Source organism: Eupeodes corollae, chromosome 3, assembly GCF_945859685.1.
Source record: "Eupeodes corollae chromosome 3, idEupCoro1.1, whole genome shotgun sequence".
Classification (NCBI taxonomy): Eukaryota; Metazoa; Arthropoda; class Insecta; order Diptera; family Syrphidae; genus Eupeodes; species Eupeodes corollae.
In genome coordinates this window covers 104,270,989-104,293,247 of record NC_079149.1, presented here as the reverse complement: position 1 = coordinate 104,293,247, position 22,259 = coordinate 104,270,989, and the positions used below count along the sequence as shown (strand labels likewise).

Genomic DNA, 22,259 nt, shown 5'->3' with positions numbered 1-22,259 from the left:
CAAGATGATAAATTCGAGAAAAAAAGTGGGTTTAACCTTTTCCTATTTGAAAAATTGAATTTACTTCAATCTCTTTTTTTTCATTCCCATTGAAAAGAAAATGCTTCTTAATATATCTTTTTCATCTAAATCAACTACCATCTATCAATTCAATATACTTCCTATCAATATAAAAGGAAATCAGTGAGAATAAATCTCATTCAGTGTAATCAGTGTCAATAGGCGAATAAAAATATACAATTTTATACGGCTCTCAGGTCTCTCTATCCGACTACTACTTAATCCAATTGAATTTTATTTGTATTTCGTTACCACCTCATGATGATGGAGATGTGATGGTGCTTTACCAAAAACTACCCCCGTGGGAATTCTTTGCCTTCTAGTCTACGATATGGGCATGATTTTATAGGTAAGGTCTGTGTTAAAGGTGTATATAAGGGAAATCAAATCAACAGGTCTATCCATTCCATATGCACCGTCATCGTCATCGACTCTGCTTGTTAACTTTGAATTACAAGTGTTACGAAAACCCGTATATGTCCCTCGGGATCATATTGTGTGAAAAACACACCCTTAACGGCGGTAGTGGTAGAAGAACAAAAAATCACACTCTCGATTTTAGTGCTCTGGAATTCCTTAAGGATAATTGGAAATTCATTTTATTTATTTTCTTCTTTTTTTTAGTAAGTTGAATTTTGTCTTCAACTTCTGCCACCACTTCTCCAAAAAAACAAAGCCTTTTAACTTTTATGAATAGGAATCATTTAATGGAAATGAAATTTTGCCACCAACTTGAACTAACTCCAACCCATCGAAATAAATAAGGTATGAAATACGAATCTCTGAGATTCTATTGATTGAAAAGAAATACTGCTCATCTGGAAAGGCGATGCGATGGTTACGACACGTCAAGATTCCACCTTTTTTGACGGAATGCTTTTCGTGTTTTCATCATCAGTATTCATCATCATTCTAACCCTAATCGATTTCGCTCGAGCGGTTCTGAGTGGAAAAGTCTGTGTGGTGCGCCCACAACCACCGCTGCCGCCGCCGCCGCCGTCGTACCGAATGATGGTGTCAGAGTTGTTTGCTTGAAAAGGGGTGGGTGTCGTAACTTAAATGGCAGAATTTCATTTCATTCATGAAACCACCTCAAAAACCCACTGTGGCGTAACGTGATAAGTGCTATATCATCTACAGAAGTTCATATAACTGTATACGAGTGTACAATTCACATTCACTGACTTCTGTTTGGCGCCCCATCATCAGCCAGCATCACATTGACATGCCTGCATCGTTTCCTCTTCCTTTATATAAAATTTCATTTCATCACTTGATGAGTTTGAAATGAAGAAATGTTTTGTGCTGAAGTGTGGCGCAATGGAGTCTGTTGTGGGAGAGTTTTAGCTTTCATAATAAACGTGAAATGAATATTAATAAGAAGTGTTGCTGAAAGGGTGGGATGAAGCAATAGAGTAAAAGTTGTGGGCATTTAGTCACACTGAAATAGCCTCCTTAGACGATGTTTTCAAAATTTAATTTATTTCTCATAAGTAGGTGTAGGAATATGTTTTTTCTGGGAACCAATAAATCAACAAGTAAGATTTGGAGCACAAAAACATAAATGTGTACATTATTGTCTTCTAAAATATTGGACTTAGGAATTGTCAAATCTATTTACGCAATCAAGCAAAGCCAAAAATCAGCCAAGTTATCCAATTCATAGTTCAGTTAAATTATCCAAATGTCCTGATGGTTGTCCCTATTTCTTGAGTGATGCATGATGTTTCTAATCAATATGAGTGTAATAGTAAAGTAAAGTAGAGTTTAAAAGCCTTGAGGGTCAATACGATTTTTCTCAAAATATCAATGAATGTTGACAACAATATTTTAAAAGTAGTTTTAAGCCAATATCACAAGGTTTTGAAAAGATATTTCAGTCAAAAATCAATTTTTATTAATTTTTTGTTTAGGTTTTTATTTTTTATAAAAAAAAGGCAATTCGATTTTTCTCAAAATTTGTTCATATGTTGAAAACGATAATTCTTATAAATTAAAATTAGTTCGAATCACAAATTTTTGAAAAGATATTTCAGTCGAAATTCAATTTTTACTAACTTTGAGTAATGTTTTTTAGGTTTAATTTTTTTATAAAAAAAATTGTCAATTTGATTTTTCTCAAACATTTCCCAAGTGTTAAAAACGTTATTTTTCGTTGCACAAAATTGTTTTGGAGATAAAATTATTTCGTATTCTTAAAATTTTCGAGGTGTCAAATTTTTTTGTTTCAGTTTTTTTGATTTAGAAAAAAAACCCGTTAATTGTTTTTTTTTTCAAAAAATATACTTGTTTGGTATCACGTTACAATATATTATATTAAATTTAATTTAAGTTTCTACCGTTTTTGGTTTGTAAGATATTTTGGGTTAACCAACATTTTCAACTTTTTTTTTAAGCTGCTATGGTAAAAAACCGCCCACTCAATTTTGTTGAGAGTCCTTTCGGCATCTTTCTGCCTTATCATCTCTATATTAAAATTTAATTGAATCTATATCTTTTTTGGTTCTTGAGCTATTGATGATGAAAAAACGTCACGAACGTACGGACTTACGAACGTCCGTACACACGCATGCACAGACATCTTTCTAAAAATTTGTTATTTCGACTCTAGGGGCCTTGAAACGTCGAGAAATGTAAAAATTTTCGATTTGACAAATCGGACCCATTACAATAACTTCCTATGGGAAGTTAACTAGGTAGAACAAGAGTCCATTGGGAACTAGGGCCTAGTGACTTACTCTAAACCTGCGAGTGTCAGGAACTATATGAAGAAAGCACTTCTCAAGAATTGCTCTTGGAGGATTTATCAATTCCTCGCAAGAGGTAGTACACGTGAAAAAAAAACTTAAGGTGGCACAGGTTCCCTACCTGTTCCTACCAAGATATTTAGTATCTGGCTGAACCAGTTGAACGTTCCGATACCAAAGGTACGTATTGTATTCTAAAAATTTAACGTTAAAGTAGTAACGAGACGCCATCATAAAGAGTCCATATTTAAGTTGATGAGTTGCATGGATAATAATCCAACTATGGTTTTGGGGCCTACAAAGTCCTGAGCAATATTTCGGGGTTCCGAATTTTATTATGACTCTATATCGTTCCATCCTGTTTAACGGTATATTTAAGTCTATAAATACATTATAAGATAGACTGTTGAATTCAAGACATAATTTAACGTCTGCCAGATTGTTAAAATCTGATTAGATAGCTGGAAGCACACTTTCCGTTCCCCCAATAAGCTCTCCGTTACTTTCTATTTCACAGATCAAAACATTCTTTCACGCTGACGAGGAGACTTTCTTTTCTAGCAATCGCCATGACAAGACTAGAACGTACGTCCACCAATACCATATAACTACGATACTTTAATTTTCTCGCGCATTCTGAAACTTAAGTTACTACAAGAGCCCTCAAAAGACTTCTGAACTAAATTTGTCAAAGAAAAACCTTTTTGAATTTTAACTCATTCGAATTTTCGGCAAAAACATCTGCCATTCAACTAAAGATCTCATTTCTTCAAGTATTCTAATCAAACAATATTGCAAATGATTTCCGTAAAACCCCAAAAGAAGAGGAAGAAGCTATAATATACGTCGTCAAAAACCCGCGTTAATTAGTTTAAGAATTGAAATTATACTCGAAACTTCTCTAAACGACAATTTTCTCACCCTCTTTCAGTATAACTGTGACACAAGCATATAGAGTACTCTTCAAGTCGCGTGCAGCTGCTCAAGCATCACCACAATCTTTTTGGGTTGTCATCCTCAATCTCAGCCATATCGGGTGGAACATTACAATTTAATTGTCTTCTTCTTTGTACATAAGTTGGTTCGCTAAAATTAACATCCTTTATCAATTTTCTTAAAGAAAGAAAGAAGGCGTCACATAGCGACATCGAAAATATACAAAAACATCAAAATAAATTATGGCATTTTATATTGAAAAATTATGATTTTATTCCATTTGGTAACATAAAATATACTCGAAAGACAAGACGCTTTAGACTTATTAGCGAGACGAAAATAATACAGAGAAAAAATAACTTTGTCTAAGGGTGGTATAATAACACAAGCTCATAAATCAGACTTATTAGGTGGAATAAAAATGGGAGGTATATCAATAAACGTTGAGCAGGTTTGGTCTTGGGCATTTTGGAGACGATTTTCAGAGTTCGATACAAATTTGAAGACATTAAAGTTTAAAGAAGGGAAGTTTTCAATACTTAAAATCGTTAAAATTGTATGAATTCTTGAAAATATATGCGATGCTCGAAAACTTTGTAAATAAAAAAAAAAAGAACTTTTGTCACGAGCAGTTTGAAAAGTTTAAAATAATCGAGTCTTTTAAGAAAGACTTCTTTTCCTAAAGAATAAACGTATGTACAACAATGTTTTTTTAAATTTCAGGATGAAACCCCAGTTTGAAAACTTCGAGATTTCCAAACATGGCTACGAACAAATGGACGGAGGTGAGGGCGGAGGAGGAGGGGACGGTCTACCAGGAAAATCCTTCGACGGCGGTGATTATCCTGAATCACCGGCTTCCTTTGAAGAAATCGAACGACCGCCATTACGAAAAGTCGACAAATATTGCAGAGCAGAATGTCCATGTCTACCAGCACGTTATACCATAGCAATGATGGCATGCTTTGGATTTATGATATCCTTTGGCATGCGTTGTAATATGTCAGCAGCGAAATTGAAACTAGAACACAACGGGGTAAGTTTGATGTTTGAAAGCTTAATTCTGTTAATTTTATATTTTACGTATATACCCATGTATGTATGTATACAATACATTATAACATTGATCTGATCAAATTATAAGCGTGTCTGTGTCAATTAAATTTGAAATGACTTACTACCCCATCTCTACGAAATAATATCATAGAATAAATCTGAAGCAACTTTTTGGTCTCATAAAATAAAATTAGAGATCATATTTGTTTCGAGTTGTGTCACGCTCGTTAATAATACCCTGAGGGAGTGTAAAGCCATGCAGAATTGAATGGAAAAACCTTTAATTCCGGCACTCTAACTCGCTATAGATTCCTTTTCCTTTTCGGTGCTCGTGCTGGCGCTGTTTTGTGCTCGTGGGTGGCTGTAAAATACTCTCCTCTGATGGCTTCTTTCTAGACCGCCCTTTTATCGTTCTGTGAACACAAATCTCATTCCATTTTTATTTCCATTTCCATCATCAACCCACAAAACCATTGAAATGTTTTACAATGAATTTGTTTAGGGTGATTCTGAAAGCTGAAACAAACCCGACTTTTTATGCAACAACTCGAGAGAACGAGTCCTTCTCGTCCTTTGAATAAATGAATTGAAAAGCATGTGGCGGGCGTATAAACTTATTTCTCAAAAATAGAAACAGTTTTTTTTTTATTTTTCGTAAATGTGTATTATATCCATTCATCGTCATCGTTGTCCTCGTCAGCAAGTAGGATAGATTTGGGTTTCGTTAGTATTTTTGTTAAAGCGGAATAGGATTGGGATGGGAATGCATTAAACTGAGTGAGTACTCTCTATAATAATGCATATTGTTTGCGAATGTGTAAGAGGAAAGTAAAAAAGGAGTAGCTGCGTTAAAAAAATATTTTAAAAGGAAAGAATCCTTATGATATAACTATGTACATATGTGTATGTTTGGCAAATACTTGCATATGGAAGGTATTGCTCTATAAAAATACAAGTAGGTTTGGACTTGAGATTACTTTGTTCTTAAACTTTTTCACAAAGACTAAGCCCTTAGTCCTTAATTTGAAGTAATAGTTGTTGGACTCATTTTAGCATAGAGGACTTTTCTTAATGACATTAACATAGAAACATACTTATCAATGGTTTTTCTCATTTTTTAATACGTTTTATCTGTTTCCCATTAATAAGACTGGTTTTTCTGTTACCATTTAAATCAGAGTTGAAAAAATATCTGTTTCGCTCGATAATAAAGTTTGACTATAACCAGTGTCAAAATTTCTACCAATAAATTTAAATTGGAAGAAACATTTCTTTTTTTATTCATTGTACGCGCATTCAAGGAGATATGAATACCCTTATAATGATTATACACAGTGCGAGTAATTAGAAAGGGAGAATAGGATTTGAAAGACGATACCTATGCTCATTGGTTTTGAATGCTTGCACATTGTAATAAGTGGGAAATATTGAGTCTGGTAAATTATTCCATAATCGTGTAGTACGACTAAAAAATGAATCTCTGTACTTTACAATAGGACCGAAATCGGGCTCAAGGGTAAACTGATATGGATTCCTAAAAGAACGAGTATTACGGTTGAATTGTTTGAGGTTAGGACTGAAACTGGCTATTTCATTAGAGCATTGCTTATGGAAGCAGCGATAAAATAATGAGAGGTATGAAACCTTACGACGACGGTGCTCGAGAGATGCAAAATTTTCAGTTAGACAACGTTCACATATTATTTTTAAAGTTCTCTTTTGAATTCTGTCCATCAGACTTAAGCGGGTTATAGAAGCATCTGCCCAAATATGGGAATTGTACTCAAGTTTGGGACGAATATAGGCTTTAGGCTTTAAAAATTGTAGCCACATCAGAAGGGGTAAAAAAATTCTTGCATCTTCGGAGAAAACCTTAACAGCATTTTTGGTGATATCAAATATGTGATCACTTAACAAGTGGTTTGTAATGCACATACCTAACACTGAAAGCTGTCCAGTGTCCTCGATGCAAGTACTCCTCATGGTTAGTGGCATTTGGGGAGGGCATCGCTTTTGCGACAATATTGAGTTTTCGAAGCATTAAATTCTACACGGTTTTTGATTCCCGATTGTACAATGCTGTCAAGATCAAAATTTAATGAGCTTATCATACGCTGCCGTTGGTAGTCCACATTCAAATAACAAGGATGAGAATCCAAAAACGATTATGAAAAGCTGAGGGTACTGTCATCAGCGAAACAATTTAATGGGTTTCGCAGACAAAAGATCATTTTTTAAAATAAGAAAGACCGTCAGAGACAAAACTGAGCCCTGGGGCACACCACCGTTTATTTTGTGGATATCAGATTTGAACCCGCTCAATACCACTTGACTTAAACGGTCCAAAAGGTAATTTCTAACCCAACGAAGAAGGGATTTATCAATACCAAATGCACGCATTTTTGATAAGAGAGCTTGGTGCAAAGCTCTTTTAAATGCCTTTGAAATATCAAGTGTAATAATCTTACTTTCTCCTAAACGATGTAAAGATTTGTTCCACTGTTCGGTGAGATAAACCATGAGATCACCACTGGACCTATTTTAGTTTAAAAAAAAATATTTGATATGACTTAAGTTTTAAAATTAAATTTTTTTATAAATACGAATCTCTTAAGTTGCATGTGTTTCCATAAATTTTGTCTACAAAATTACTTTTGGTTGATTTATATATTCTGCTTAACGATGTCATCTGCACGATTTTCTTGTCCCTATTTGACTTATGTAAGTTTTAAATAAGTTTTAACTTTTATAAAAATGCACAGTTCATTCATACATTTCTTTATCCATTTTTTCAATTTCTCAATATTTTCTTGTGTGTTGCCTTCTATTCAGAAAAGTTCGTTTATTATCCCCTTACATAAAAAAGAAGACGTATCAAACCAATCAAGTTCAAAGTTTACTCTGTAATTCCACAAGGTAGTCATTTAGGCCCTATTCTTTTTATTTTATTTATAAATGATGTTAAAATTTTCAAAATTGCTAGTAATTGTGAAAAAGTGCACATTGTTTTTTGAATGGTGTCTTCATAACTGACTGCTTCTTCGCTTTGATAAATGAAAAACTATGAGCTTTACTTGAAAGCTTTCTGTAATTTCTTTTTATTTTATGTTTGACGAAATATTACTTTCTCGTGTTGATAAAAGGGTTACCCTTGAGTTGTAAATCGAATTAAAATTGAAAAATTTACAACACATTTTATCAATAACTAATAAGGCTAATTCAATTTATGTTTGGATTAAGAAGGAATCGGAACAGTGTTATAATGGTATAAAGACGCTTGTCAAAGTATTTGTTAGGCCAATTCTCAAATACGGTTGTCAGGTCTGGGTACCAAAGCATACCTCTCAAAAATTCACACTAGAAGTGATGCAAAAAGGGGCATGAGATTTACGCTGAGCGGGTGGAGATGGTCTATTTCCTACGATCTTCCACCTTATCACCACAGACTAAAACATATTGCTATGTCGAATCTTGATAGCAGAAGTTCTTGTTAATATTTTCTGTTTATTCTTAAATTAGTAACCGAAAAAATTGGTTCCTTGCATCTTATGTCTGGTATGAACTTCAATATTTACGAAAAGAAACCTGCGGAATTAAACCGATTGTAAAGCGTCTTTTTATAGCTATTAACTTTTCTGCAACACTAGTTTAAACAGTTAACGCACGTTTCGTGTTTTGTTTCACTGTCAAACATCTTTAGTTTGGTCTATAGCTTAACCATGAACCGTCTTGCAAACGAACAAGGCTTGCAAATTATTGAATTGCAATATCAAAATGTGTCCTATTAAGAAAGTTCATCGAGCGCTTCTTCCATTTGATGGTCAGTTTAATCGACCCACTAAAGCGGCTATTCGGACTATTGTAACTAAATTTCGCACCAAATTTACATTGTTTGACAAAAAACCACCAACCCGCTTACGTAGAATGCAGAAAATATCGTATCTGTAGATACACTTTTTATCGAAAAATTGTGGTCACCGACGAAGCTCATTTTAAGTTCAAAGAGTACGTAAACAAGCTGAAATATCGATTTTAGAACGAATATCAGCCAAAAACATTGCAAGAGCTACTGATGCATCCAGAAAAAGTCACAGTTTGGTGCGATTTATAGGCTGGTGGCATCATTGGACCCTAATTTTTCAAAAATGATGCAAAGCCTAAAGTTACCGGAAATGATGAGATAATATCCAACTTTTGGTTGCCCAAAATGCAAGAGCTTGACTTTCATGACATGTGGTTTCAACAATACAGTGCCACATGCCACACAGCACGCGCAACAAAGGACATATTGAGAGGCGAGTTCAGGACCGGTCAATTGACTGGCTAGATCGTGCGATTTAACGCCTTTAGACTATTTTTTGTGGGGCTATGTTAAAGCTCATGTCTATACAGATAAGCCCACTTCAATTGACGTATTGGAAGACAACATTGAAGCATTTATTCGTGAGATACTGGCCGCTATGTTAGAAAGACTATGTCAAAATTGGACTAAGCGGTTGGATCATTTGAGGCGCAGTCAAGGTCAATATTTGCATGAAATAATCTTCAAACATTAAATTATGTAGAGCGTAAATAATAAATAAAGATCTTATGCATTTTTCTGACCTGTATGTGTTTTTTTGGAAAACTTTCCTATAGATGTTAAAAAATCACCCTTTATATGTATTCCAAATTTTAAAAAAAAATAATATTAAGAGTAGTGTATAATAAAATTTTGAGACATCAGTTTTCCAACACAGTTTTATAGTATTGTAACTGACTTAACTGTTTTGGTGAATATTGAGATAAATGTGGCCCACATTGCAAAAGCTTTTGACATAGTCAATCTAAAAAAAACTCTAATCCACAAATTTTTCGCAAAGTTCGTCTCTTTTGAAATGGTTTGAGTCTTACTTAACTGGAAGTGTACAAATTGTCAAAATTAAAAACTTTTATTGCAACAATCGGGCGATCCACAAGGTAGCCATTGAGGACCTTTACTTTTTCTAAAATTAATGAAAAATTTTGATTGTCAAAGTTTTGCTTACGATCTCAAGATCTACCATAGGATGTCCTGCATATATTTTTTCTAGAAGACCTGACGGCATTGGTTAAGTGGTGCAGGATAAAAAATCATCATTTGGATGTAGAGAATGTCAAATATTATAGAATTTCAGGATTATTAATTCATTAACCTTTAACTTTAATTAAATATAACATAATTCTTACGAAGTAATGTTTATCTTTCATTTTTTCCTAATTATTATTACTTGATCAATAAAGTTCGTCAGATGATGGGTTTATAAAAATGAATAACTATTCCTTAGAATTCAACAGAAATTCAGTAAAAAGATCATAGAAAATATGTATCCTTTTATAAGACACTTTATCATTTATTCATTTAATTACCAAAAAAGTAGGTACTATATAATAATCTTTTATAATGACGCAATTTTTTCGCAGGTATTGGATAGTAACACTCCATATAAAGTAATTTTTACTCATTTCCGGTTTATATTTGAACCATTTTTAGATTTTATCTTAACAGTTTCTTCAAACGGACCATAACCATAAATCAGAACTCTATTCGAGTGGAAGTTTTCTAAATAACCCTCATTCTAAAGAAAATCCATAACGAAAAAAAAATCATTGTAATCATTTAGATTGAATCCATTTATCAAAATCTTTGTGTTTAAATAACTCATCTCCTTCCCTTGTTTATGTATTTTGTTTTTCTCTTTATACAGACTGCCTTTCTTAACTGGACAGTGGCTATTGAGAGTCATGTCGATTCATCATTTTTCTGGGGCTATTTGGTGACACAGATTCCTGGTGGCTTCATTGCCTCAAAATTTCCGGCAAATAAAATATTTGGACTGGCCATAGCCAGTTCGGCATCTTTACATTTATTTGTACCGTTTGCGATGACATTGATGCGTGGAAAAGTTGTAATATGTGTTCGAGTATTGCAAGGACTTTTTGAGGTAAGAAAACGAAGAATAATATACTTTAATCCCCTGCCCGCACCCTTTCATCGTTTGTGTAAAAAGGGACCATTATGTTTGTGCAAAAAAGGATTCATCTCTGTAATAAGATACAAGGGCTCTGGAGCTTTTCCGATTTTGCTCTATCATAAGATGAAGTCAAAAAATTATTGAAGCGAAAAAGAACGTATTTTTGCACAAAGGATTTGAAATGAATTCCCCTGTGGTGAGATACAAAAACATGACTTAATCTTTAGAAAACCTTTTTTTTCGATTGAGAAAAAAGAATCAAGATTTAACTCAACACAACACAATATGCGGAATACATAATCCCTCTGTAAAACTCATATAAGCTTCCATCACATACATCAGCAATTTTGTTCCGTTTTTGACTTTAGGGTGTAACATATCCTGCCTGCCATGGAATCTGGAGATTTTGGGCACCGCCAATGGAGCGTTCACGCTTAGCAACTCTAGCGTTCAGTGGTTCGTATGCTGGAGTCGTGTTTGGTCTACCGCTGTCAGGCATATTGGCGGATGTTGTGGGCTATCAGGCGCCATTCTATGCGTATGGTATATTCGGGATAACATGGTAATTTTTGTCACAAGAGTTGATGTCGAGGAATTTTTTTTATATGTTTTTCTTTTTTTTCAGGTACGTTTTTTGGCTCTGGCTGTGTTTCGAGAATCCTCGGAAGCATCCGGCGATAAGTATACCAGAATTGAAGTACATTGAAAAGTCTCTCGGCGAGAGTTCTGTCCAGCCTTCGATGCCTTCGTTAAAAACAACACCTTGGCATGACATAATGCGTTCGATGCCAGTTTATGCAATTATAGTTGCCAACTTCTGTCGATCGTGGAATTTCTATTTGCTGGTTTTGTATCAGAGTTCATTTTTAAAACATAAATTTGACTTTAAGATCGAAGAAGCTGGTCTAGTGGGTTCATTGCCACATTTGATTATGACAACAATTGTACCTTTTGGCGGAATGTTGGCTGATTATTTACGGAAAAATGGAATAATGTCAACGACGAATGTGAGGAAATTATTTAATTGCGGTGGATTTGGAATGGAAGGATTGTTCTTCTTGTTCGTGGCACATTCTGACAGCGCGGTAAGTTTGATTTTGTTTTCCTTTTGTTTCAGGTGCGTCACAATGTCACAAAATTTTAAAGAGACTTTAAAATTTGTGTAAGGTGGAAGATGTATTTTTCTTTGACATTTATATTATTATGTACATATATAACAGTAAGAAAAAATACTTTTAGTATATAAAACGCGTCTTTTAAATAAAAGTATACCCGTCTCTTTTTCTTAAACACATAAAAATCAATAAATCAAATATGACATTTATAGTTGTAATTGTGAACACATCTTTGACACTTCTTTTTTCACAAAGAAAAGCATTTACGGGAAAGCATTCAAAGTTATAAAAGTTGCTGCATTTTTCCATGTTTGACATTTCTTGACAGTAGATAAGTTCTTCAGAATTCAAATGATATCACGAATTCATGGTTAAAAAGTAAAGAATCAGAGCTCTTGTGTAAATGTTTTCTTGGTAAAAGAAATAATTGTGGTATATCAAAGAGTAATTAAAAGATTGACAAATTATGAATTCTTGATGTTGTTTGCTTTATCTGACAGTTCTTAGAACTATAGCTTGTCACATTATTGATTTGTAAAGTTTACTATTAATATTCTTTTTTGTGGTTTTCCATGGGTAAATACAGATTTCCTTCAAAAATTAACAGTACCCGATTGGAATTGACTTTTTTAGTCATTGTATTATTATTCGAGTACGTATTAATAAGTGCTGTAGAGCTGTCAAACTCCCAGCTAAATATTTTTTTAAAATATTGTGTTAGTATTGGTGTAATTTGCCGAAAAATCAAGATCTTAATATTTTATCTTATTTCAAATTAAATCAATTTATTTTTCGGAATGGAATGCAAAACAGGGAAAAATGTTTTTTGACAGATCTAGATCAAAAATAAATTGATTTACATCGGCAATGGAAAACCCAATTAATAAGGCCTTGAAATAAATAAAAAATTCTAAAGTTTAAAGCGGAATGATCCAAAAATGTGTTTCCATAGTATTGGGAGAAAAATTCGAGAAATATTGATGAGGCAAACAATAATTTGAATGTTTCTTTTTTTGACAGACTGGTGCAATGTTTGCGTTAACTTGTGGTGTAGCCTTCAGTGGATTTGCTATTTCAGGATACAATGTTAACCATTTGGATATTGCTCCAAGATATGCAAGTATTCTGATGGGTCTTTCCAACGGTATTGGAACGTTAGCTGGTGTCATTGTCCCTTATGCAATTGAAGGATTAATCAAACAAGACGTAAGAAGAGATGAATTAATTTGATTAAAATTGATTCTATAATTAATTTTTAGCCCCGGGGATGTTGGACAACTGTTTTCACAATAGCAGCAACTGTACATTTAATAGGATGTTCATTTTATGGATGTTTTGCATCTGGGGAATTACAACCATGGGCAGAACCGGTTGTTGAAGAACAAAAAGTCTGGACCGAACCACAAGGAGCGATAGCTGGTGGCGGATATGTTCGTGAAACCTCTTTCGTGAGTATATGTACCACAAATAATATAAGAAGCAAATTTATTGATTTTTTGTAATCATTTTTTATTAAAAAAAATCATTTTTTTATCAACAGGGTGACGAAGACAATGAACACACACAAATGCAACAGTCAAATCCAATAAATTATGGTGCAACAGGACATGTGCCCAATAATCCATTTGCTGTTCCAAGCACAATAGCAGAGGAACCTGTACAACCTGATACACCAGGTGGATATGACTATACCCAATAAGATAAATAATAATGTGATACTACAAACTATTAAAAGAACAAACAAAAATATTTCCCATACATTACCTCTACCATCGAAATATCAAAACACGTAGTTATAATTTAGCTAGTTTAAATATTTTCATAATTAATATTTTATTTATTTATTTTATATTATCTATATCAAAAAATGGGATTGTTTTACAATTTATTTACAGTAAAATAAGTTAAAAGTTAAAAAAAAAATAATTATATGAGTTCAAAAATGTAACGATATAAAAATATACGGATGTTAAAGCGATCGATAAAAAAATAATAAAGTACCTAACAAAAAACATGTGTAAGTTAATTAAATGACGAATAAAGCTATTACTATACAAAAATAAATTTTAAATATTTTATTTCAATATAAAAAAAATCACACAAAAACTATAAAAATCAAAAACAATACTAAACAAACAAAATTGAATACACCTATCTTCTATATGTATGAAAACTAATATAATTTAAAAAACTCGGTGAACTAAAAAGAAAAATATGTTATTTTAAAAAAAACTTATTGTTATTCATTTATTAAACGAAAAAAATTAAAATAAAAAATACTATAGAATAATATTGTTTAGTGAAATAAAAAAATGGTACCTATCTAGATTGCAAAATAAGACAATTTTTAACTAATATCTTATATAATTATTATATATATATATGTTATTTTTCAAAGATTTATATATAAAATATATATATTAAATTAATTATTATAAAATATATGTTGTATTATTATGACACAAACAAAAACTCAACAAATACAAATATTTATTTATATTATTATAAATTTTAATGTAATTTCATCGTACATATACCTTGCATATATCTCTATATGTTTAATTTAAGATGTTATACAAAAATAAAATAAACCCATACATATATCTAGTCATACAATCAAAATAAAATAATATTTTAATTAAATTTTGTACATAATAACGATGTATAGCAATAATAACAAACCTTAAGATAACAATGTGAAAAAAAGTATTTAAAAATATAACTACATTGAAATAACACAATAATTAGCATGAAGCTTTTAAATTAATACTTTAACATTTTAATTGTATTATACACTTCTTTGATTTTTCGTTTCTGTTTTCTGCAATAATTTTAAACAAATTATTTTTTTTTAATTTCGTAGGTTTTTAGAATATAGTCTTCGAAAAAATAACCCTAAATCTAATAATTCTGTTCTTGAGTTCTTGTTTCACAAAATAACAAAATTTAAATTAAGTTTCATTCTCTTTAAATAAAGAGGAACTTTATGAAGTTACCAATTTGGTCCATTGGTAAATTTAATTTAATTTTTTTGTATACCTTAAATCAAGAGTTTGTTGTGTTTTATATTTAATAATTATACTAACAACAATAATTGTATGTTACTGTTTGTTTTAACGATAACTTATTGTTAATTTTTGTCGTTGACTTTTGTTAATTTCAGTCCTTTAAGGGTTGGAATCAATTCGTTCCAGTTTGTTTGGCTTCAATAAATACAAGCCTAATTTAGTTATTACAGAATATTCTTGTGTCCTGAAAATTCTTGATAGATATTTAAAAAAAAAAATACAATGACGAAGAGTGTTTTTAGTGACGTTTATGATATAAAAGTTCACGCTAAGAAAACACAGAATTGTAAGTTCTTTATTTAACTAATTTGTCTGTCAAGAAGATTTGAATTCATAATAGATTTGTCCTTTATTCCTGTTCTTATTTGTGTATTTTTTTAATTTTAAATATTTATTTATTCTTTATATTAATGTCTTTGCACCATTTTTTTCTATTTTTTAATTTTAAATATTTATTTATTCTTAATTTTAATTTCTATTTTTTACAAAAGATTTGATAAAACTCAGCAGCAAATAGCTTAAAATAATAAGTATAATAAAATAATTCACATTCTTACAAAGAAATACAAAATATATATTAATTTATTTAAATAAAAAACAAAACAAAAATAGAAAAAAATAAATTATACAAATTGTTATCCCTGTTATTATTGAGCTGTATATTATGTATCTATATCGTATTATTATAAAACTAATTATTAAAATAAGCATTTGTTAAAATTCGCACTTCACGCATTTAAATAAATATCATAACTTAGATTTTAGATATAAGAATTAATAAATTATTATTATTGTGCATAACTTATTGTAAATCAATTTTTTAGTTATTTTAAAGTAAAGTTTAGAATTTTATATAAAAAATATTATGTAGTTGTTTTAACTTTATAACTATTCAGGGTAAGGCTAAATACGTTTATTAATTTCACTTATATTTAACAAAATTTATAATCTTTTAAGAGAAAAAAAATAAATTCGAAAACACTTTGTTCTGAAGTTATTTAAAGGCCTGCCCTATTTTTCATTTTTTTTTTTTCAATTTAAAAATTAAATTTTAGTTTCTTACCCAAATTACATTTCAACTTTCTCTTTCAAAATGTTATCCATATGATATATCTTCAGACATTAACATTCAATACTCAATTATTATTCATATTCTCAGCTTAAATTTCTTTCGTTTTCTAAAGTAAATTAAAAAAATGTATGTATTTAATAAATAATATATTCATATATAAACGAAAAATAAAAAGTTTACATTCAAAAATGTACGCAATTTCTAAACTAAAAGAGTCAATTCTTATTCTATAAATGTAGAGAAATTGAAAAATTTGTATAATACAAACAAAAATATACAGTGTAAATGTGAAATATTCGAAAATTTCTAAAGTGTTTATATAATATAAATATACTCATATAAAACAAATAGAATTATTGTAGTTTTTAAACAATTTCCCCTTAATAATAATTATTATTCTTAAAAACATAAATATATAAATATGTTTACTTAACTGTATTTATTAGTATATGTTAAATATTTGTTAAAATATTTTAGCTTAAATAATATATTAAAATTTTGTTTCTATAAAATATTTATTTAAACAAAATGGAAAAGATGTAGTACATAATATTGCTTATAACTATTCAAAATAATTACTTATAATTATTTATTGTATATTTTTAATTAATAAAACATACTTTTGTACTTAATATGAATATATGTAAATAAGAGCCAAAAATAATATATTTTCTAGATTTTTCTTTTTTTTAAACAATTATTTTATTGAATAAATTATGTATATTAAATTAGTATAAACAAAAAAAAATAAAAAAATATATTAAAATTTATAGAGAAAAAATATTGAGAGTTCTCACTCTCAAGGCTGTGTTGACAATAATAAATTTATAATAATAATTTAAGAAGAAAAGGTATAAATTAAATAATTATAGGATGAATAATATAATAACTTTAAGTACAGTTAATTAATTAAATGCTTATTTTGTTTTTGAAGATGTAAATAATTAGTAATAAATTGATAATAAATTTTTGTTTTAGTTTCATTACAGTATAAAATTATTAAATAAGTTTACTATATTAAATAAAAATTGTTATAATAAATAATAATAAAACCACGCTGTGAGCGACAATATTAGAATAATAAAAAAAAACTAGATTTAAGTGTTAGATATTCAATAAAAAATGTTAAAAAATTATTAAAATTATAAATATATGCAAATATTTTGTACATACATAAATAAATATTTGCATTTTATTAACTTATCAATTATATTTTTCTTTTTACTATTCTTAAATTTTAATTTTGTACCAAAAGCTAAAAAGAATAATTTTAGGGTAAAATGATAATAAAATTAAAACATAGAATATGAAAACTTTGTGTTTCAAAATTATATAAGAATATAAAAGCAATATTATGTACTAGATATTTCAAATAATAATAAATATTAAATACAAAAAATTAAACAAAATATTTACTTTTTCTTTACAAAAGCTGCTGCTAATTTAATTATTGTAATATTATTTCATATTTTTCGTCTACAGCAAATGCATTTATAAGCTATTCGAATGTACATACAAATAGTTTCTATATGTTGAGTATAAATGTTTTTCAATCATTATACTCCTAAAAATTTAAAATAATATTTTGAAACTATTTAAATGTATTTTATCAAAAAGTAAGAGCTTTTTTGCTGAATTATGAATTAATTCAAACTTAATTATGAAGCTAAATTTTGTCTTGTTTTGCATTATATGTATATTTAAGTTGTTTATAAAAAAAATTAAATAAATACCAACATATTATATAGATATCCCTTATTAACCCCCTCCTGATGTATTTAAAAAGAAAAATCTTAAATGTGACATTTACAAAAATTATATTTTTTTTTTCGATGTATGTAGTGTATAGCTTAAACAAATATTATATATGTCCCCATGATTTTTTTATAAACAAAACAAAAATAATAACTATGCACTGTATCTAAAAATATCAATTTATAAAAATTAAAATTAAAATTAAAAAAGAAAGTTGTATTCGATTTTTTATTTTACTCACAAAAATTATAATTTTCTTAATTTTTTTTTTCCAAATATATTTTCGAAAGTAATTTAGTTAAAAATCAACAAAACATATTTATTCATTTTCAAAAACATCTAGTATAGATATCATACCTAAAATCTTATTAAATTTATAAATTTCATAAATGAAAAATCATAAACTAACAAAGTATTCATTCAAAAAATAATAAATCAAAACAAACCAGAGCCAACAGGGTTAATAAATAGAACAACAACCAAAAATAGAGCACAAACAGAAATTAAATTAAATAAAATCTTTGCAAAACAAAAAAATTTAACTCTGTGCAAATTTTCACTAAAATTATTTTGGATTTTGTATAAATTTAAGTAATTATGTGTAAATTTATCACAAATATATAAAATCATCTTAGTTTAAATAAAAACATAATGATATAAAAAAATAAAATTATAATAGTATTAAATGTATTCTAATAGGCATTCATTTATAAATTAAAAATCATAACAATTAATATCGTGACTGTTCAAACCTAAAAGGTTTTGTTTTATCAACAAAAAAACAATTAATACTATAAAATTTATTTTAGTATTCTTGCTTCTTTGGTTAGGTCAGTAATTACAAAACAAAAAGACAAAAGAATAATAAAGTATTTATTTATTTGACCGGGCGTGTTCGTTTTAAATGAAAAAAAAAATGTTTTCATCTGGAAATACAATAATTATATTATACAATAAATAAAATATAATAATGTAACATGAATTTAATATAGCAAAATAAACCAACAAAGTAAAATATGATATGTTCAAAATTGATAATAATAATAAAATTACAATAATTGTTTTATTACTTTTATCTTTATTTTGTCTAAAAATAATGAATATGAAAGAGCTGAGGTGCAAACTTCATTATGACAGTTCAAAGTTCAGAAGTGATGATTTAAATGTTTTTGCCCGGTGAGCACAATTATTTTAATTTAAAAATTTGAAATATTTATACATGAGGATAAGAACAGGCCAAAAGAAGGAAAATCATCCGTTCAAGAAGGGAGTTTGTTCATAGACAATACCTAAACATGCGGTGATGAAGCGAGCTTGAATTGTGTTGAAATGAGCTCGATTTTACTCGATTACGGTCGGGATCGGAGTCAAGTCAAAATAGGCGAAGAAAAATCTCTATGGAGGAGTTGGTTTTACAGATAATGCATTATGGCCTGTTTATTTGCATTTTTGTGTTTTTTCATTGTTAAACACGAATTAAACAATCTCACTTGCACTTCATAAGAAACATTGAAACGCCATTTGCATTTTAGAAGGTACTGTCAAACTTAATCAATTTTAAATCTTCTTCTGCGGCGGAAACACCAACAAGATTTATTTAATATAAACTGAAATAAACCTTTGGTGGAAACATAGCAAAACTTAATTAATGTTTCTATTGTTTTTTCTTGCAAAATAAGCCCAGTTAGTCCATTTCCATTAACAAAACTAAATCAACAAAAACAGATTGATTTTTTTTCCCAATGAAAAACACATGGTTCCAAATGCACAACTACTCAACGAACACAACCATCGAGATACAAATGCCATATCAATCGTACCAACTTTAGAGAACGAAATCACATAAGATCTATTCGAGACTCATATAAATGTCAAAAACCCATCCGTAGTATTCATATTATGGATATTGTTTTTGTTATTGATAGGTTTTTCAACAAAACACGGGTAATTTTGAAAAAAAAAATTAAAAGGGAGGATACTAAAATATAAACAGAATTCTCTTCTTTTCTGAATTGGGAGATGGAAGAATTGAATTATTAAATCAAATAAATTTGAGCTGTTGAGACAAGTGTGCATACGAGTATGCCTCGTTAAAAACAACAGATAATATTACTACTATAGTATAGCCCAAAGTGTTGACGAAACCTCAGGTTTGTCGATTCTTCATCGTTTTTTAAACCGAATTTTACAACCGATATTACACTATATTTTGTATAAGGACTTCAGGTTTAAGTGTTTTAAGTTCCATTTTTTAATTTACAGGCACACAAAATGTTATTAATGCTCTTAATAGCTTAAAGCTTAAATACAGTGCGAGCTTTAGAAAAATAGGTAAACATTGGCCTTAGAGTTTTGAAAATAAAAATGAGAGGGAAAACAGAGTTCGGTAAAGCACTTCCAATTCTCGATGAGCGGTTATAAAAAGAATTTCTGTACTTGACAGAACGTCTGAAATCAAGTTTAAGGGTACACTGAAGAGCATTCCAGAAAGTAAAATTATTATGGCTGAATTGTTTGGATTTTAAAAATATAGTTAAAGTTATAGTTATCGAGTGATGTAAATGTTTAGGTTATAGTTTTATCGACTTTAATTTTCAAAGCTTTAGGGCCACTTGTCTAAATATTCAATAGCAAACTTCATTATGACTGTTCATTACAAATTGAAACAAATTATATTCTCTTAAGAGCATTTAAGACTAGACAGAGACTGTTATTAGGGTGTTATTGTCTTAACACAATCAATCATATTCTATTTTATTACTAAGTCTCTCTTTTTCGGCTCTGACACTCTGACACTAAACAATTTTTTTAAATAAGCTGCCAAAAAAAAGAAAAAAATTGTGAATTGTATATTAATTGAATACGCATTTATAATTTGTTGAAAAAAATAAATCGTTATTTTAATACAAACACAAAATACTGAAAGAAATGGTTTGTGTATTTGAAAGAACCAATCGAATGCACAAACCATGGCGTTCGATAAGTTTGTTTCCCAGTGTTTAATTTTTCTTCCAAGTAATCTTTCTAACATTATCAATGATTTTGGAATGACCTTAGCCAAAAGATGAACATCATCTTTTTTTGGGCGATTTGAACACATACTCAGAGACCCCTCATAATCGAACACCTTTTTATCTTCCAGACTTCTGTTTGGGGTTAATTCAAATTATTTTTAAATGTTTCGTCAACGTGAATTAAGGTGAAGCAGATCTTAATTTTTTGGAAATTTGCGTTAGAATTCCACAATGTGGTCGGTATGTAGACACTTACAGAGTGAAAAAATTTGTTTGTTAGAAAACCACTATAGTGAAATTGAAAATCGCAAGAACGGTAAGTTTAAGATAATTAAGATAATTTTTGACAAAAAAATTAAAAAACTATTTTGTAAGCTTTAGGAAAGTCAAGTAAAATTAAACAGAAAGCTGGAGAAATATGGGTATCTTCTATTGTTAAATTGTTCATTCAGTTTGTAAAGGTAAAATATCATCTACAAAAAAGATTTCCTTATAAAAAATAAAAAAAAATCCAGATTTAAGATTTGGTCAGTTTGACAAAGCAAAATACTAAAATTTAAACAGAATTCCTTACCTTTTAGTCAAATGCACTTTTTATTTCATTGAGATATAAAATAATTGAAACATTGAATCCTAAATCCAAAACTGTTAGCAAATTTGAACTTTTGGGACAAGTTAGTAGTTTGAAGAATCAGAAACGCGTGCGTATGGAACGCTCAAGAACAATATATAGTGTTGTGTTAATTGTTCATAAATTATTTCAATAAGACAATCAATACAATTTATTTAACGGTATCTTTCAGAAAGACTTAGGGCCTTACGCTTTAAAGGTAAAACTCGAGCCATCGACCGCCAGCAACTTCGTATCAATTCAGATGAATTCTTCGAAATGCGTCGAATATGACTGAGTTTGTCATCGAAAAACCATCTATAGTTTAGGATTTTCAGCTCGAGGCTACGAGAAAAAATTTAAGAATCGTTATTAAATAGCCTCTCAGTCCTCAATATGCCAATGTTTTGTGCGATTTTTCGGTTGGTTGTGTGATTGGACCTTAATCATTTGAAAAGGTGTATTGGGGTACGGTATCTTTGTATTGTGGAATTTGCAAGATATCGTTGTCTTTAAAAGCCTAACAGACAACGAAACAATAGCAATTCTTCTTAATACTAATTACCCGAGGATATGCTTTCATTTAACCGTTTTATTTAGGACACACGTAAAAGATAAGACTAGTGCGTCACCATAGATTTAATACCTTCAACTTGAAATTTTTGAAATTATCGACGATAAACAACGGACATTATGCAGATTGATCATGGAAAATTCCATGGAAGTGATATTATAGTAAATCTATCGATTTCATTGTAAAAACCAATGATGGCCATTAAAGCTGATTGTGTTTTAACAATGAAACCCATTGATTTGTCTTAAAAATACAATTA

The 22,259-nt window shown here is 29.6% G+C and overlaps 1 protein-coding gene across 1 annotated transcript in view; it reads left to right on the top strand.

Annotated features, from left to right (window-relative positions):
• The window catches only part of LOC129950963 (vesicular glutamate transporter 1), a 44,938-nt gene extending 30,793 nt beyond the window's left edge, over nt 1-14,145 (top strand). The window contains exons 3-9 of the mRNA XM_056062936.1: nt 4,467-4,779; nt 10,526-10,762; nt 11,161-11,354; nt 11,418-11,877; nt 12,928-13,113; nt 13,167-13,355; nt 13,448-14,145. Coding sequence (XP_055918911.1) covers nt 4,467-4,779; nt 10,526-10,762; nt 11,161-11,354; nt 11,418-11,877; nt 12,928-13,113; nt 13,167-13,355; nt 13,448-13,606 — 1,738 coding nt within the window. The 3' untranslated portion in view covers nt 13,607-14,145. The remainder of the gene's footprint in view (nt 1-4,466; nt 4,780-10,525; nt 10,763-11,160; nt 11,355-11,417; nt 11,878-12,927; nt 13,114-13,166; nt 13,356-13,447) is intronic.
• The last annotated feature ends 8,114 nt before the right edge of the window (nt 14,146-22,259 follow it).